Source organism: Acinonyx jubatus, chromosome B3 (assembly GCF_027475565.1).
Source record: "Acinonyx jubatus isolate Ajub_Pintada_27869175 chromosome B3, VMU_Ajub_asm_v1.0, whole genome shotgun sequence".
Lineage (NCBI taxonomy): Eukaryota > Metazoa > Chordata > Mammalia > Carnivora > Felidae > Acinonyx > Acinonyx jubatus.
The window spans coordinates 58,500,489-58,516,919 of NC_069386.1; the positions used below are offsets into that span (position 1 = coordinate 58,500,489).

General features: G+C 39.9%; 1 protein-coding gene across 1 annotated transcript; it reads left to right on the forward strand.

Moving 5' to 3' along the window:
• Window positions 1-3: 3 nt before the first annotated feature.
• On the forward strand, window positions 4-15,390 carry MFAP1 (microfibril associated protein 1). Its single transcript, XM_015064836.3, has 9 exons — window positions 4-136; window positions 5,101-5,320; window positions 7,539-7,668; window positions 8,213-8,400; window positions 8,887-8,995; window positions 9,098-9,258; window positions 10,547-10,706; window positions 14,442-14,531; window positions 14,630-15,390. Exons 1-9 carry the CDS (start codon window positions 58-60, stop codon window positions 14,810-14,812), a joined length of 1,320 nt encoding a protein of 439 aa, XP_014920322.1. The 5' UTR covers window positions 4-57; the 3' UTR covers window positions 14,813-15,390.
• The last annotated feature ends 1,041 nt before the right edge of the window (window positions 15,391-16,431 follow it).

The window sequence follows — 16,431 nt, forward strand, 5'->3', positions numbered from 1 at the left end:
CGCCGTTCACTGTTTGGAATCACTGAAGTCTCGGGAGTCACCGCCGCTGCCATCAACATGTCGGTCCCAAGCGCCCTCATGAAACAACCGCCCATTCAGTCTACGGCTGGGGCCGTCCCAGTTCGCAATGAAAAAGGTACTGTGCTGAGCCGTTTTCCAGTCGGATCTTACCTCTTTCCTCAGCATACTTCAAACCTACCTAGACAGACCACCCCAACCCCACCAACCCTTAATATTACCCTGCCCCGTGTTTCTTCGACTTTTCTCATCAAACTCGCCCCTAATCGCTTTGCTTAAAGGAAAAAAAAAACCTACTTTCATCTCATCTTGTTCTTATTGCCTGTCTTCTGCCGTCACAGCAAGCATCCCTCCCTTCTTTCCTTGGACTCCACGTATAAATTATACTAATATACATAGTGAATGCCTGCTTTTGCAGAGCGTCGTGCGGGATACAGCCCCTTTTTTGTTAAATATAGCCGTCTGTTTATGCTGCTTTTATAATTAACATTATTTTATGTGTCTGTCTCCCTCTACTGCATCCCAAGCTCATAACGTCCTTGAGACAGGAACCAGGTCTTATTACACTTTTTATTCCTTTCAACCTACGCAGTGACGGTATTAAATTGAATACAAACTTGTGTAAGGCAGTATTAAGAAATTCATATTGTAGATGCGAGACATGTAAAAAGAGGCACATTCTAAGCAGTGTGCAGTTTTTCACAACTGTGATTCCTGTCACATAGGTGATATAAACCAAACGATGTGGAAGGGCAGAGAAGGAATAATCTCTTCAAATTGGTGTAATCAAGGAAAGCTTCTTGAAGAAGGTAGCATATAAGTTGATCCTTAAAGGATGAATAGGATTCCAGGGCAGATAGAAGAAGGAACACTATTATCTGTTTGGGGAGTTAAACTAAAGAGTATTTTTTCAAGGAGAATTTTGGAAAATAGTATCAGCTCTTTCTTTTTTTTAATTTTTTTAATGTTTATTTTTTTGAGAGAGAGAGATTTAGTGCAAGGAGGGGAGGAGCAGAGAGTGGGAGACACAGAATCAGAAGCAGGCTCCAGGCTCTGAGCTGTCAGTACGGAGTCCGACGTGGCCTTAACCCACGGACCATGAGATCATGACCTGAGCCGAAGTCAGGAGCTCAAGTGACTGAGCCATCCAGGCACCCCTCTTTTTTGTATTTTAAATAAACTGTACCTACCCTTGTGCAGCTTGTCTTTATTTTTTAATTCAACGTGGCTTTTGACAAGTATGCTTTGATAAATACAGACGTGAGTCGACGTCAAGAGTTGGACACAACCAACTGAGCCACCCAGGTGCCCCGTAACTGGCCATTTCCAGTTGCTCTCCACGTGGGTTGTAAGAGCATTAAGAGTTTGTATTTCCCCATATATTCATCAATACAGTTGATCGTATCAGGTTTTTTTTAATTTTGCCCATTCCAATGGGTATGAAATGATATCTCATTATTTTAATTTGCATTTCCCTAATTACAAGGCAAGGCATCTTCATATATTTATCAGTTCTCTAGGTTTTCTCTTCTCTGAATTACTTGTTTCTGTCATTTACCTATTTTCTACTTGGTTTGTTTTTCTATATCCCAAGTCTGTCATATCTGTTTCCCATTTTGTTTTGGTTTTTTGGCTTGTCTTTTCACTTTAATTTTGGACTTTTCTGTTTCATAGGCATTTTTAATTTTAGTGTTATCATATTTACCAACTTTATCTTTTATAGCTTGTGATGTTTGTATATTTTGTAAGAAATCCTTCCCTGTACTGAGATTATAGATATTCAAATTATATATATATTTTAATGTTTTTATTATTTATTTTGAGAGAGAGAGACAGTGCAAGCAGAGGAGGGGAAGAGAGAGAATCCCGTGATGTCACTGCAGAGCCTGACCTGGGGCTTGATCCCACAAACCAAACATGAGATCATGGCCTGAGCCGAAATCAAAAGTCGGACACCCAGACACCCCTAAAAATATTTTCTATCATCTAAGTGTTTGTATATACTAAATAGGATTGAATACACAATTGTGCAAGACAGACTGTAATTTAAAGAGCTTATTCAATAGGGATGTAAATGTTTAAGTTAGGTTTTTCACACTTGGGTCTTAATCCATCTGGAATTTTGTGTGTGTGGTGTCAGAGATATAATTTTACTGTTTACCTTATGGTTAACCAGTTGTCCCTACTGCTCCATTGTTTGACTAGCCCATCCATTCTCCACTACATTTTAATGTTGCTTCTGTAATATACCAAGCTCTTGTATGTAGGTTTGTCTGCTTTCTAATCTGCTCCATTGGTCTCTATGTATCCTCTGAGTCAATGACATATTGTTTCAATTACTGTAAGTTGTTTTTTTTTTTAATTACTGTAAGTTTAAATAAGCCTTGCAATCTGATACAAAAACCCTCCCCCACTTCACCATTTTTTTCATTAAAACTTTATTTTTTAGATCAGTTTTAGGTTCACGTTTCCCATATACCCTCTGCCCCCACACAGGCACAGCCTTCTCCATTATCAACATCCCCTACCAAAGTGATATATTTTTGCAATTGCTGAATCTACATTGACACAGCATAATCACCAAAACCCATAGTTTACATTAAGGTTTACTCTTGGCATTGTATCTTCTATGGGTTTAGACAAACATTTAGTGACCTACATCCATTATTATGGTATTGTACACAGTATTTTCACTGCCCTAAGCATTCTCTGTGCCCTGCCTATTCATCCCTCCCCCAGCCCAACCCTTGGCAACCACTGATCTTTTTACTGTCTCCATACTTTTGCCTTTTCCAGAATGTCATGTATTTGGAATCAGAGTATGTAGCTTTTTCAGATGGGCTTCTTTCATATAGTAATATGTGTGTAAGTTTTCCCATGTCTTATGGCTTGATAGCTCATTTCCTTTTAGCACTGAATAATATTCCATTGTGTAGACATACCATAGTTTATTCATTCACCTAGAGAGGGACATCTTGGTTCCTTCCAAGTTTTGACAATTATGAAAAAGCTTAAATAAATATCAGTGTGCAAGTTTTTGTGTGAACATTAGTTTTCAACACCTTCAGGTAAATACCAAGGAGTGCAGTTGCTGCAGCATATGGTAAGAGTATGCTTAGTTTTATAAGAAACCACCAAAGTGGCTGTGCCATTTTGCATTCCCACCAAGAATGAATGAGCATTCTTGTTCTACATCCTCACCAGCCTTTGGTGTTATCAGAGCTCTGTAGTTTGGTTATTGTAATACATGTGCAGTGGTATCTCATTGTTTTATTTTTCATTCCCCTGATGACATATGATTTGAAGCAAATATGCTTATTTGCCATCTGTGTATCTTCTTTGGTGAGGTATGTTAAGGTGTTTGGCCTCACCTTGTTCTTCAGGATTCCCTTGGTTCTTTTTGACCTCCTATTTTTCCATGCAATTTTAGAATCAACCTGAGGACAACTGTGAATGGAATTGCCTTAAAATTACAGGTCACGCAGGGGCGCCTGGGTGGCTCAGTCAGTTGAGCGTCTGACTTGGGCTCAGGTCATGATCTCATGGTTCGTGAGTTCGAGCCCCATGTCGGGCTCTGTGCTGACAGCTCAGGGCCTGGAGCCTGATTCGGATTCTGTGTCTCCCTCTCTCTCTGCTCCTCCCCTGATCTCACTCACTCTCTCTCTCTCTCTCTCTCTCTCTCTCTCAAAAATAAAGATAAAAAAAATTAAAATTACAGGTCATGCATTTATTGATTAACTTGGGCACAGTTGTCATCTTCTCTCTTCCTTGAATAGGATATATTTCTCACTTATTTAGATCTTTTGGATCTTCCAATGTAATGATATATATTTCCTCTAAAAAACTTTGTAGATCATTTGTTGAATTTATTCCTTGGTATCTTATAGATTAGTTACTATTGTAAATAGTATTTATTTTAAGTTTATTTATTTACTTTGAGAGAGAGAGAGCACGTGAGTGTGCACACAAGTGGGAGAGAGGCAGAAGGAGAGAGAGAATCCCAAGCAGACTCCATGCTGTCAACACAGAGCCTGACTTGAGGCTCAGTTTCACAAACTGAGATATGACCTGAGCCAAAATTAAGAGTCAGACGCTTAAATGACTAAGCCACACAGGCGCCCCTGTAAATAATATGTTTAAACTTTATTTTCTAATTTATGTAGCTAATGTACAGGTACCCTTATTTTTATCCAACATTTATTAAGCATTCTCCCTGAATTCATTTTTAGCTTGCCTGTTTGTTAATCTTTTATTTTCTGCATAATTTATTATAGTCTGCAAATTGTGAGTTTTTTTCCTTTTCAATCCTTACCTTTTGTCTCTTTTTCTTATTGCCCTAATTAGAACCATAATAAAATGTTGACTAGAAGGTGTGATAGGGACAATGTAAGGATGCCCACTGTTTTTTAAAGGAATGCTTCTAATTTATCATTAAGCATAATATCTGTTGTTAAGATTATGTAACTTAAAATACATAAACTTTAAATAATATGTTACAGGGCACCTGGGTGGCTCAGTCTGATTTTGGCTCAGGTCATGATCTCACAGTTCCTGAGTTTGAGCCCCACATCAGGCTCTCTGCTATCAGCACAGAGCCCACTTTGAATCCTCTGTCCCCTCTCATTCTGCCCCTCCCCCACTTGCACATAGTCTCTCTCCCTCTCAAAAATAAATAGAAAATATTAAAAAAAAAAAAAAAAAAAAAAGAATGGGGCACCTGGGTGGCTCAGTCGGTTAAGCGTCCAACTTCAGCTCAGGTCATGATCTCACAGCTCATGAGTTCAAGCCTCAGGCTCTGGGCTGACAGCTCGGAGCCTGGAGTCTGCTTCGGATTCTGGGTCTTCCTCTCTCTCTGCCCCCTCCTCCACTCATGGTCTGTCCCTCTCTGAAAAATAAAACAAATATTACAAAAAATAAAAAAGAAGAAAACACCATTAGATGAATAGATGGTTGGATAATGGCTCTCTTCTCCTGCTTCAACTCTTGTTTACCAGGAATACAGGGCTCTACCTGCAAAGGCAAAGGTTCAAGGACATTGGGAAAGAGGCTGCTGAAACATAATACATTATCTTTATCACCCAGGTGAGATTTCGATGGAGAAAGTGAAGGTAAAACGTTATGTGTCGGGAAAGAGGCCAGACTATGCCCCTATGGAGTCCTCAGATGAGGAGGATGAAGAATTTCAGTTCATCAAGAAAGCCAAAGAACAAGAAGCAGAGCCTGAGGAACAGGAGGAGGATTCATCCAGCGACCCTCGACTGCGGCGTTTGCAGAACCGTATTAGTGAAGATGTGGAAGAGAGGTAATGACTAGGGTTATGTTTCCCTGGACCTAAACCCCTACAGGTTACTTAACAAGAACAACAACAATAAGAGCTAGTACTTGAACAGTACTTACTATGTGCCAGACACTGTTCAAGTAAATTTCCTAATGTAATCTACCCAATAACCTTGTAAGGTATGTACTATTATCCTAGTTTACAAATGAGGAAACTGAGGCACAAAGGGGTTAGGAAAATAACATGACCAAAGGTACATAACCAGCAAGTGGCAACCAGTAAACATGAGGTTACCTCTGGTCCAGAGGCCCAAATTAACTCACTAAGGAAATAGAAAGCACAAACCACTGGTTGGTTTGTTAAGAGGAGTCTTAAAATTTGAGAAATTGAATTAATCCACTCACTTGTTTTAAAGGCTAATGAGGGGAAATGACACTGATGAAGTAGGAAAAAAGGCCAGATGAATAAATGGTCTCATATAGGAAAGGGAGCCTCCCATTGAAGGATTTTGTATGTTGTGAGTTAATTGAGACATTACCTTACAAAGTAAACCAGATGTCTCAAACTTTCATAGTTCATATTGTCTTAGGAATTTTTTCAGAGAGCCCCCAGGCCTAAACAGTTTTGTTTATTAAGTAGTTAGATCCAAGTAATTTCTAAAAATTCACATTTTAACATTTAAAGCCATTTGCAAAATACAATACACACAAAAGAAGGAACATTTTTATTTCATTCTTTTTTTTTTTTTTTTTTTACTGTTTCAATTTTCTTTATTTTTTTATTGTTGAGAGAGATCGAGCATGAGCGGGAGAGGGGCAGAGTGGGAGACAGAGAATCCAAAGCAGGCTCCAGGCTCCAAGCTGTCAGCACAGAGCCCGACGTGGGGCTCAAACTCACAAACCGTGAGATCATGACATGAGCTGAAATCGGATGCTTAACTGAGCCACACGCATGCCCCAAGTTTTTTTTTTATTTCATTCTTACATAACCATAATCACTTATTAGTGGGGTTTGTGTGCCTTTTGGGCACTGACAACTTCTCCAACTTTGGAATCAGAATGGCAATGTCACTCTCATATCCTGTACCATATTGATCTTCTTGGAGTACTTGCTTTTTAATACAGGAGTCCCCAAAAATCCAGTTTCACAAAGATGCAGTGTCACTGAAAAGAACCCTAGTGTGATCTAATGTTGAAACCGAACCACCTGGAGCTATAAATCAATCCCAGCACATATGTTTGTTACAGTGCCTCATGATGCCTCAGCTTACATTTAATGTTTTAATCCAACTTGACTATTTACTCTGACACTTTGTTGTTTTGTTTTGGTTTTTTGTGGGGGTTTTTTTGAGCACTTTGAATTGCAAATGCTATATCTGTATTGGTTTAATTATGGTTGGTTGGTTGGTTTTTATTTAAATTCAAGTTAGTTAACATATAGTGTAGTATTGGTTTCAGGAGTAGAATTCACTGATTTATCACTTACATACCACACTCAGTGCTCATCCCAACAAGTGCCCTCCTTAATGCTCATCACCCATTTAGCCCATCCCCCCACCCAACACCCCTCCAGCAACCCTCAATTTGTTCTCTGTATTTAAAAGTCTCTTATGGTTTGCCTCCCTCTCTAATTTTTCCTTCTCTTCCATTATGTTCATCTGTTGTATTTCTTAAGTTAAATTACACATATGAATGAAATGATACGATATTTGTCTTTCTCTGACTGACTTATTTTACTTGACATAGTATACTCTAGTTCCTGACACTTAAAATTAGTTTCTTTTATTTGTACCTCAGTTTCCCCCTCTCAAGACTTAAGTTGTTTTTTGTTTGTTTTTTTTAATTCTTATTTTAATTCCAGTTAGTTAACATACAGTGTTACATTAGTTTCAGGTATACAATATAGTGATTCAGCACTTCCATACATCACTCCGTGTTCATCATGACAAATGCACTCTTTAATCCCCATCACCTATTTAACCCCATACCTCCAAACTCCTCCCCTTTGGTAACCATCAGATTGTTCTCTATAATTAAGAGTCTGTTTCTTGCTTTGTATATTATTTTTTCCCTTTGCTTATTTGTGTTGTTTCTTAAATTCCGCATGAGTGAAACCATATGATATTTAAGACTTCAGTACCAATAAAAGCAAACATATCCAGGTGCTCTACGAGTAAGGAATGTGGTTGGTGCTCTTTCGTTTTTGTGATATTGGTGTTACACCTGAAGATGCTGTTTTTCAGATTGGCTCGCCATCGGAAAATAGTGGAACCTGAAGTGGTAGGAGAAAGTGACTCAGAAGTAGAAGGAGATGCGTGGCGCATGGAACGAGAAGATAGCAGTGAAGAAGAAGAGGAAGAAATTGATGATGAGGTATAAAAAAGGAAAATGGAAAATTCTTTCTAGTTCCAAGAAAAAGTTGGGGCCTATTCTTTGTTGAGGTCCCAAAGGCACAAGCTTACTGCTTTTGGCAGGATTCTGATCCAGTGTTCCCTATTGGTTGTAAATAGAGTTGAAAATAAAATAGTCCTGGGTGCCTGGGTGGCTCAGTCTTTTAAGCATCTGACTTCGGCTCTGGTCATGATCTCACAGCTTGTGAAGTCCCACACCGGGTGAGCTCAAGTCCTGCTTTGAGTGAACCCTGCTTCTCTCTCTCTCTCTCTCTCTCTCTCTCCCTCCCTCTCTCTCTCCCTCTCTCTCTCCCTCCCTCTCTCTCTCCCTCTCTCTCTCCCTCTCTTTCTCTCTCTGCCCCTCACTCACTTGTACCCTCTCTCTCACACACACGCACATACAAAGAAAATGGTGCTATGTTGTATTTACTAGTATCAGAATTTGTTAAGGTTGATGAGGGAAAAATAAAAAGCTGCCTTAGAGCACAGGTCATTGGGCTGACTGACTTGGACATATAACTTGATAGGAAATAGAGCGGCGCCGTGGCATGATGCGTCAGCGAGCACAGGAGAGAAAAAATGAAGAGATGGAAGTCATGGAGGTGGAAGATGAGGGACGTTCTGGGGAGGAGTCAGAATCAGAATCTGAGTATGAAGAGTACACAGACAGTGAAGATGAGATGGAGCCTCGCCTTAAGCCTGTCTTCATTCGAAAGTAAGTATCTCACAAACCAGGCCTGAGCTACTACTTTCCAGGTCTAAGGATAGAAGCCTCTTTTCTACCTCATGCTTTTCTGAAATGTAAGCACCAAGCAAAAGTCTTCTACCCAATTCCCTACCTGTGCAGAATATTTGCTGAGGAATATCTTGGAGGTAGCAGAGAGCCCAAGTTGATTTTCACATCTCCCTTTCCAGTTAAAGAGCACAAAATTAAACTTGAAGAGTAAATTCCTGTTCCTTTCCTAATGGCGAGAAATCCTACTACTTACAGTCCGGCAGGTTCCTTACTATTCAGGCAGTTCTCAAAAATGAATGGAATTGTGATGCTGTAAATACCTGAGGAGACTACCTGTTTTGGCTCGTTGCAAATAATAGAGCCAGTGATTGTTGGGCTTTTTCTGATTTGGATGGGACTTGAGTTTGAGGACAAAGAGCTCCACGCTAAGGGCTTTGGGCAATTAACAGGACCTCTGTGCTGCAGGAAGGACAGAGTAACAGTTCAAGAACGTGAGGCTGAAGCATTGAAACAAAAGGAGCTGGAGCAGGAAGCAAAACGCATGGCTGAGGAGAGGCGCAAGTACACACTCAAGGTACTGGGAGTGGCTGTGAGGATTGCACACAAGGAGGAGTATGCTTAGGTTTGTCTGAGGAAAACAAGGAAGTTCAGCAGTTAAATCGTTCTCCTTACCCAGATTGTAGAAGAGGAGACCAAGAAAGAACTGGAGGAGAACAAGCGGTCCCTGGCTGCCCTAGATGCTCTCAATACTGATGATGAAAATGATGAGGAAGAATATGAGGCATGGAAAGTTCGGGAGCTAAAGAGAATCAAGAGGGACAGAGAAGATCGAGAAGCGTGAGTAATAAGATGGGCATAGAGTTTGATACCACTAATGGGACAGATTCCTAGTAGGGTAGCTGTAAGACTCAACACCTACTGTGAGTTCCATTCTAACTTTCTTTAGGGTTCCTGCAACTGGGTGAGTTTCCCATAATTAGAAAGTGGCTTATTACAATAAAATCAGGGAAAAGAAACACTTTTCTTGGTGTTTCTCTATGATAGAGTGCCAGCCAATACTCCCTGTAGTTTCATAGTAGACACACACAAGTTTATCATTTATAAAAACCCAACCCAAAATTTGGTGACTTGAAACAATTGATTATTCTTCACAGTTTTGGAGGTTGGCTAAAGAGTTCCTCTGCTGGTTTCACCTGGTCTCTCTTACAGAGCTGTATCCAGCTAGAGGACTTACTGGGCTAGAAAGTCCAAAATGGCTTCATTCACATGTCCATTAGTTAATCCTGACTACCAGCTAGAATGCCTTACTTCTTCAGTGGGCTAGATTGGCTTCCTTATGTAACAGTCTCATGGCAGTATTCCAAGAGGGTAAAGGGGGAAACTGACCTCTTTGAGGCACGCATGTCATTTCTGCAAAGGGGCATGCATAACGGTGAGGGGAAGAATTTGTGGCATTTAAGTAATCTACCACAGTCCCTGTTGTTAGAGTAGAATCATTTCTGAGCTGGATCACCCATTCTTAAACATTACTAGGAACGAGAGTAATCCCAGATTGCAAAGGGAAACCATCACTAGAAAACTCTGTCCTCAGCCTGCAGTTCCTAAGATTTTTATCCTGGATTTCAAGGGATCCATGTACCCTTTAAAATTGTATACAACATTATGTGTATATTTGTATTTTTCTGGAGGGAGGGGATCTTTGACCCCTTCTCCCAAAAAGGTTTATTTCATAGCAATCTACTTAATGATGGTTAACCCTTGGTTTGTGACATGTAAGTATATATAGGACTACTAAAGAAATACCAGTAAAATCTTAACACAAGTTAAATTTGGATATTTTTAAGCCAAGTAGGCTTTTTAGGGAGGGGAAATTAATAACTTTGCAAAATCAAGCAGTAATAGTATGCCTGAACCTTTAAAGGTTAGAATCAACTTTTGGAAGTTTGCAATAATGAAGACTACATCAACTTTTTATATCTTGGTCTCCTGATCTGAATTCCTAACAGGCAATGACTAGAATTGAAGAAAGTAAATAGTGCTTGAAAGGAGATGAGACTGCGTTATGTTCAGATAATTGAGTCTTTCTGAAACTGGAATGGTACTGACAGTTTTGTTTTCTTCACAGTCTTGAGAAGGAGAAAGCAGAAATTGAACGAATGCGAAACCTGACTGAGGAAGAGAGGCGAGCTGAGCTTCGGGCAAATGGCAAAGTTATTACCAACAAAGCTGTGAAGGGCAAATATAAGTTCTTACAGAAGTATTATCACCGGGGTGCCTTCTTCATGGTAAGAAATGAAAAGGGAATGGGAAGGTTGGTCTGTAGAAATAACTCCAAATCTGTGAGTTCTTTTTTCCCTCCAAGAATAAACTGTCTTGGGATGTTACTTTCACTTGCCAATGGTCAATTTTCTCAGTTACTTTTTGCGTCTGAAGAACATAAACCCGATAGAAAAAACGATTTGGCAGCAGGATTTTAGAAGTAGCAGCAACTATTCTCTTTTGGCTCCCGCTCTCAGGAGGAAATGATGTAATAGAAGAATTGAGGAACGAAATACCGAGATAGTGATCTAAATAGATACATCCTAGACTGTTTAGATTCCCACAACCAATTAGATATCACTGTTCATAGCCAAGTGAGAAATTTTGCTTATGCAAAAATCAGGTCCTGCAAATAGCTTTACATTAACTCATATTTGGATGCAAAAATTTAATTCACTTCATTCTGAGCTGACAGGAAATGACTTAAACCTAACTAACCAAAAAATGGTTAACCAACCATTATGTATATCAACAAGATTTTGTTCTTCATATAAAGACTAAGGCCAATAATAGAGTCTCTTAATCCTATAAAGTGATGAAGACTTCTTCCAAATTATTTAGATTATACCAGTGATAATTCCTTAATGGAGACATGTCAGAAAAAGAGAATGGGAGAACTGATTGCATTTATTAACATAATACCATGTGGTTTGTTAAATTATTTCCTGACGCTAAAGGAGTTTGTATCAAAAAGCTTTTTCAGGGGTGCCTGGGTGGTTCAGTTGGTTAAGCATCTAACTTAGACTCAGGTCATGATCTCACAGTTCGTGCGTTCAAGCCCTGCATCAGGCTCTGTGCTGACAGCTCAGAGCCTGGAGCCTGCTTCGAATTCTGTATCTGCCTTTCTCTCTCTCTCTGCTCCTCCCCCCTGCCTCTCTCTCTCTCTCTCTCTCTCTCTTTTTCTCAAAAATAAACATTAAAAAAAAATTTTTTTTAAAGTAGTTTTTTCAAATGCTATATATCAAACCCTAAATATCCTCCATTATAGCTAAATCCCTGCCTTTCACTGTAGACAACCAATAAAATTTTCAAACTTCAGTGGAGGGTTCCTTATTCCCCTCCAAAATCAGTTTCAGTCTATTCAGCAGGAAATGTTTGCTTATTGTATAGTTTTCCAGCCCATGTAGTTGTTTTTGTGGGTTTTTTTTAAGTTTTATTTTTTTATTTATTTTTTGGGAGAGAGAGGACAAGCAAGCATGGGAGGGGCAGAGAGAATCCCAAGCCACAGTCAGTGCAGAGCCCAATGCAGGGCCTGAACTCATGACCGTGAAATCATGACCTGAGCTGAAATCAAGAGTCAGACACTTAACCAACTGAGCCTTCCAGGGTGCCCCGCCCATGTAAATTTCTAGATTGGAGTCTATGGAAATTATGAATTTCTCTAAGGCTGTTTTGGAAGAGCCTGTTCTCCTGGTACTTGGTGTGAAGTGGAGCCTCATCTCAGCTCTGGCACGGGAGCGGGGGCCCCGTGAACAGAAGTGCTGGCAGGCCCCAGGAACAGAGTGCTCTGGCTGACACAATATAATTTGGAGCCATTACAATATATTGTATGTAGGACACTACTGTGGAGCTCTTAATATGCAGAATTTTACATAGTATGAATGCTAACCATTTTTACGATGATGCTATTCATATGTTAATACTTGCTAAACAAAATTATGAAGCATTGCTGACTAAGATACGTAAGGAAAGGGTTACATGAAAGTCTTTTGGTTCACATATTCAATAAACTCTTCTTATCTGGATAAGGAGAGTGAGGAGAGTGAAGTTAAAATATCTTCTGAGATTGAGAGACTCTCCACCCTAACAAGGAGAAAAGTAGATCTCACAAAAACTGTCTGTCTTATCTTTAAAGCCTTTCTATAGCTGAAGAGAAAATACTCCAAAAGTATGTATGGTTAAAGGACTCCACTCTTTTTTTTTAAAGAATTTTTTTTTCAACGTTTATTTATTTTTGGGACAGAGAGAGACAGAGCATGAACGGGGGAGGGGCAGAGAGAGAGGGAGACACAGAATCGGAAGCAGGCTCCAGGCTCTGAGCCATCAGCCCAGAGCCTGACGCGGGGCTCGAACTCACGGACCGCGAGATCGTGACCTGGCTGAAGTCGGACGCTTAACCGACTGCGCCACCCAGGCGCCCCTAAAGGACTCCACTCTTACACAAAGTTGTCCTTAACCAAGATGGTGCTGTTTTAATTCCTTCAGCATGTTTGTAATTTGTATCATAACATTATGGTTTTAACTAACAGGTTGATGTGAAACTATTCTCTATAGTTATTTTATAGTTAATTAAATAACCTTTTGAGCATTTACTATGTAAAGGGCACTACTGGTTTTTTTTGTTTTGTTTTGAGGTAGACTCCATGCCCAACATAGGGCTTGAACTCATGACCCTGAGATAAGAACTGAGATAAGAACTGAGCCAGCCAGGCACCTTAAGAGCACTACTGTTTAACACTGCTAGAGGATATGTAATTCGTGCCCCTCAGATGGCTTACAACCTAAAAATGGGGCTAAGGCAAATATATACTGTACTATAACAAAAGGACAAGCGAAAATACTGTGGGACTTCTGAAGAGGGAGAGGTTTTATTTTGTAGATGGAAAAGAGTAAAGGAGGTGACATTTAAGATGTGTAAACTTTCTGACTTGTATAGTAGGAAGACATTCCAGGTGAATGGACTAGGAGGGGAGGCAAAAAGTATCATCTATAAAGGGAAGTTGCAAGGAGAGGTAGATTAAAGCTATATAGTATTTGGCCTTGACTATTATAGAGTTGTGCATATTTAACAAAACAGAGAACCACTGAAAGTTTGTGACTGTGGCAAATGTATGAGAGTGTTTTAGGAAAAAATCTAGTTGTAGTGTGTAAGATTGATTCCAAGAAAACACTACACCCCAGATAATGGGAACTTATAGGAAGTGGTGGGGCACCTGGGTGGCTCAGTCAGGTGAGTGTCTGACTGATTTCAGGGTCATGAGATGGGAGTCCCACATTGGGTTCCGTGCTGAGCATGGAGCCCACTTGAGATTCTCTCTCCCTCTCTCTGTCCCTGCCTCCCCCCACTCTCTTGCTCACTCTCTCTAAAAAATGGGTGATGGGCATTAAGGAGGGCATTTGCTGGGATGAGTGCTGGATGTTATATGTAAGTAATGAATCACTAAAATCTACTCCTGAAATCATTACATTATATGCTAACTAACTTGGATTCAAATTTAAAAAAAAAAAAATTGGCAACTCATTGTGCATAAAGATTACTCAAATTTTTAATTTGGGTAATTAAGAAAATGTTGTTCCTACTAATGGAAGAAGCTAGAAAGAGATTGGTTTGGAAAGGTTAGGGAAATGATTTTCACTTTAGATGTGAGTCTGAAGTCCCATCCAAATATCCAAGGTAAGATATACAATGGGCAGCAGAAAATTCAGGAGCAGACATTAGGAGCCTGTAGAGGCTTCTACAGAGTCGGAGTTATGACTGAATGAACATATTGAGTTCAGAGAATATAGCCAACCTTCAGGAAATGTTTACATTTAGGAAAGAAAAAGACAACACAAAGGGAAAAAGAAGTATCATCTCTCAACTAGATGTAAGCTCTTGAAGAATAGGTTCAGTACCTTCTTTGTATCCCTTGTGGCTTAATAAATTTGTGATTTGAATATATGGGAAATAACCACAAGATTAATAAGATTCTTTTCTACAGGATGAGGATGAAGAAGTATACAAGAGAGATTTCAGTGCACCTACTCTGGAGGATCATTTCAACAAAACCATTCTTCCCAAAGTCATGCAGGTAATGGGGTACCTTAAGAACAAGCAAGAGAGAAGTAATGTATTGAGGGCTGGGACATGATATTTGGTGGTATAAGTCATCATCTATCCTTCTTTCAGGTCAAGAACTTCGGGCGCTCTGGTCGCACCAAATACACCCACCTTGTGGATCAGGACACCACCTCTTTTGACTCAGCATGGGGCCAAGAGAGTGCCCAGAACACAAAGTTCTTTAAACAAAAGGCAGCTGGGGTACGAGATGTATTTGAACGGCCATCTGCCAAGAAGCGGAAAACTACTTAGAGTTCAACTATTTATTCTTCCGGCTGTGGGACACAAGGGGACATCTTAGCATCTGGTCCTTGATTTGATGTTACTGTTATTTACATGGCCCCTATATCCAGCCTATTGGACATACTGCCATACTTGTGACACTAGGTAACCCAGTCTTTGAAGGTGCTTTGTGAGGTTTGGACTCATGCTGAGAAACCCACAGAAAAGCACTATCCAGGTAGGATTAGAGGCTCCCCACTTAAAACCATTTCTGAGAAATCTTAGGTTTCCTCACATCTCTGCCTTCCTTCCCAAATTCACTTGGGACTATTCCAGGTTTCTTTTTCCAGCCTCTTAGCTTGGGTTAGAAACATGGGCATGTAAGTGGACAATGCTACCTTATAGGAAATCTAATCTCACAGATAGCTGTTTTGAGTTTTTGGTTGGAGTCAGTTTTTCTAAGTGAACATATTTTTTGATCCATTTATGTGTGTGTGTCAAGAAATAAAAGAATCATACACGAAGGTTTTTTATGATACTGGAAATAAAATGTGCAGGCTAACAAGAATCTACCTATTAAGTAAAATAAAAGCAGAGAATTGTTGGGCTGAGTGTTTTACGTTTTGATCATCACCTTTGCTCTCAGAAACAAACTCAGATGCTAGATAGGCTATATTCTAAGTGGCACCCAGATTTACTCCATGAGCAGAAATATGTATGGTTCTCCTTGCTCTCTAAACTACAGCTGTATTTAGAACAAAAGTTGACACATGAAATGAGGAAGCTAAGTACTTACCAGTATCTTCTCCATGCCCAGCTTCTATATCAAGGATGGCACAGTGCTCTCCCAGTTGCAATGTAATGACATCATGCTACACTTAATTTCAGTGATTTTCCACTTAATATTTACTACATAACCACCCTGCACATGGCAGAGCACTAGGAGTCAGGAGTTGTAAGGAATGACATTTAATCAGTGGAAAGGCTATTTCTCAATTACATAAAAAAATGAGAAGGCCATCGTCTTTTTACAATCTTTTAAAATGCCCCACTGGGAGAAACACTCAAATTTCTAAATGTCCTAAAATAAAAAAAATAAGAGTATAAATTACTATGAGGTAATAAACCCATAAAGATGAGTATAGGTCACTTGTGTGGGTGCCAGAGAGGGATACAACCTAAGAGTTACCCTAGACCCAAAATGAGAATAGCCATTGAAAGTTTCTTTTGAGAGAGTGCGCCCCCGTGCACACACATAAGCAGAGGAGAGGGAGAAGAGGAGAGAAAGAATCCCAAGCAGGCTCTTTGCTGTGTGTGTGAAGCCGATGGGGCTCAATCTCACAAACCGTGAGATCATGACCTGAAGCAAAATCAAGAATCAGCAACCAGGTACCCCAAGGCACCACAAGACATTGACATTCTTTTAAGAACATGTTTATAGCTATTTGAGTGTCTACTCTGAGGCAGACACTAAGCTTTTTACATTCACCAACTCATAGGTTCTAAATCTATTCAGGGGCGCCTGGGTGGCTCGGTCGGTAAAGTGGCTGACTTCGGCTTAGGTCATGATCTCACAGTTTGTGAGTTTGAGCCCTGTATCAGGCTCTGCTCACAGCTCAAGCCTGGAGCCTGCTTTGGAATCTGTATTC

Bases quoted from the DNA above. Each gene is read 5' to 3' on its own strand.
- MFAP1 (XM_015064836.3), top strand. From the start codon at position 58: ATGTCGGTCCCAAGCGCCCTCATGAAACAACCGCCCATTCAGTCTACG. The intron at 7,669-8,212 runs GTATAAAAAAGG...ATAACTTGATAG, and splicing joins AGGAAGAAATTGATGATGAG to GAAATAGAGCGGCGCCGTGG. The intron at 14,532-14,629 runs GTAATGGGGTAC...TCCTTCTTTCAG, and splicing joins TTCTTCCCAAAGTCATGCAG to GTCAAGAACTTCGGGCGCTC.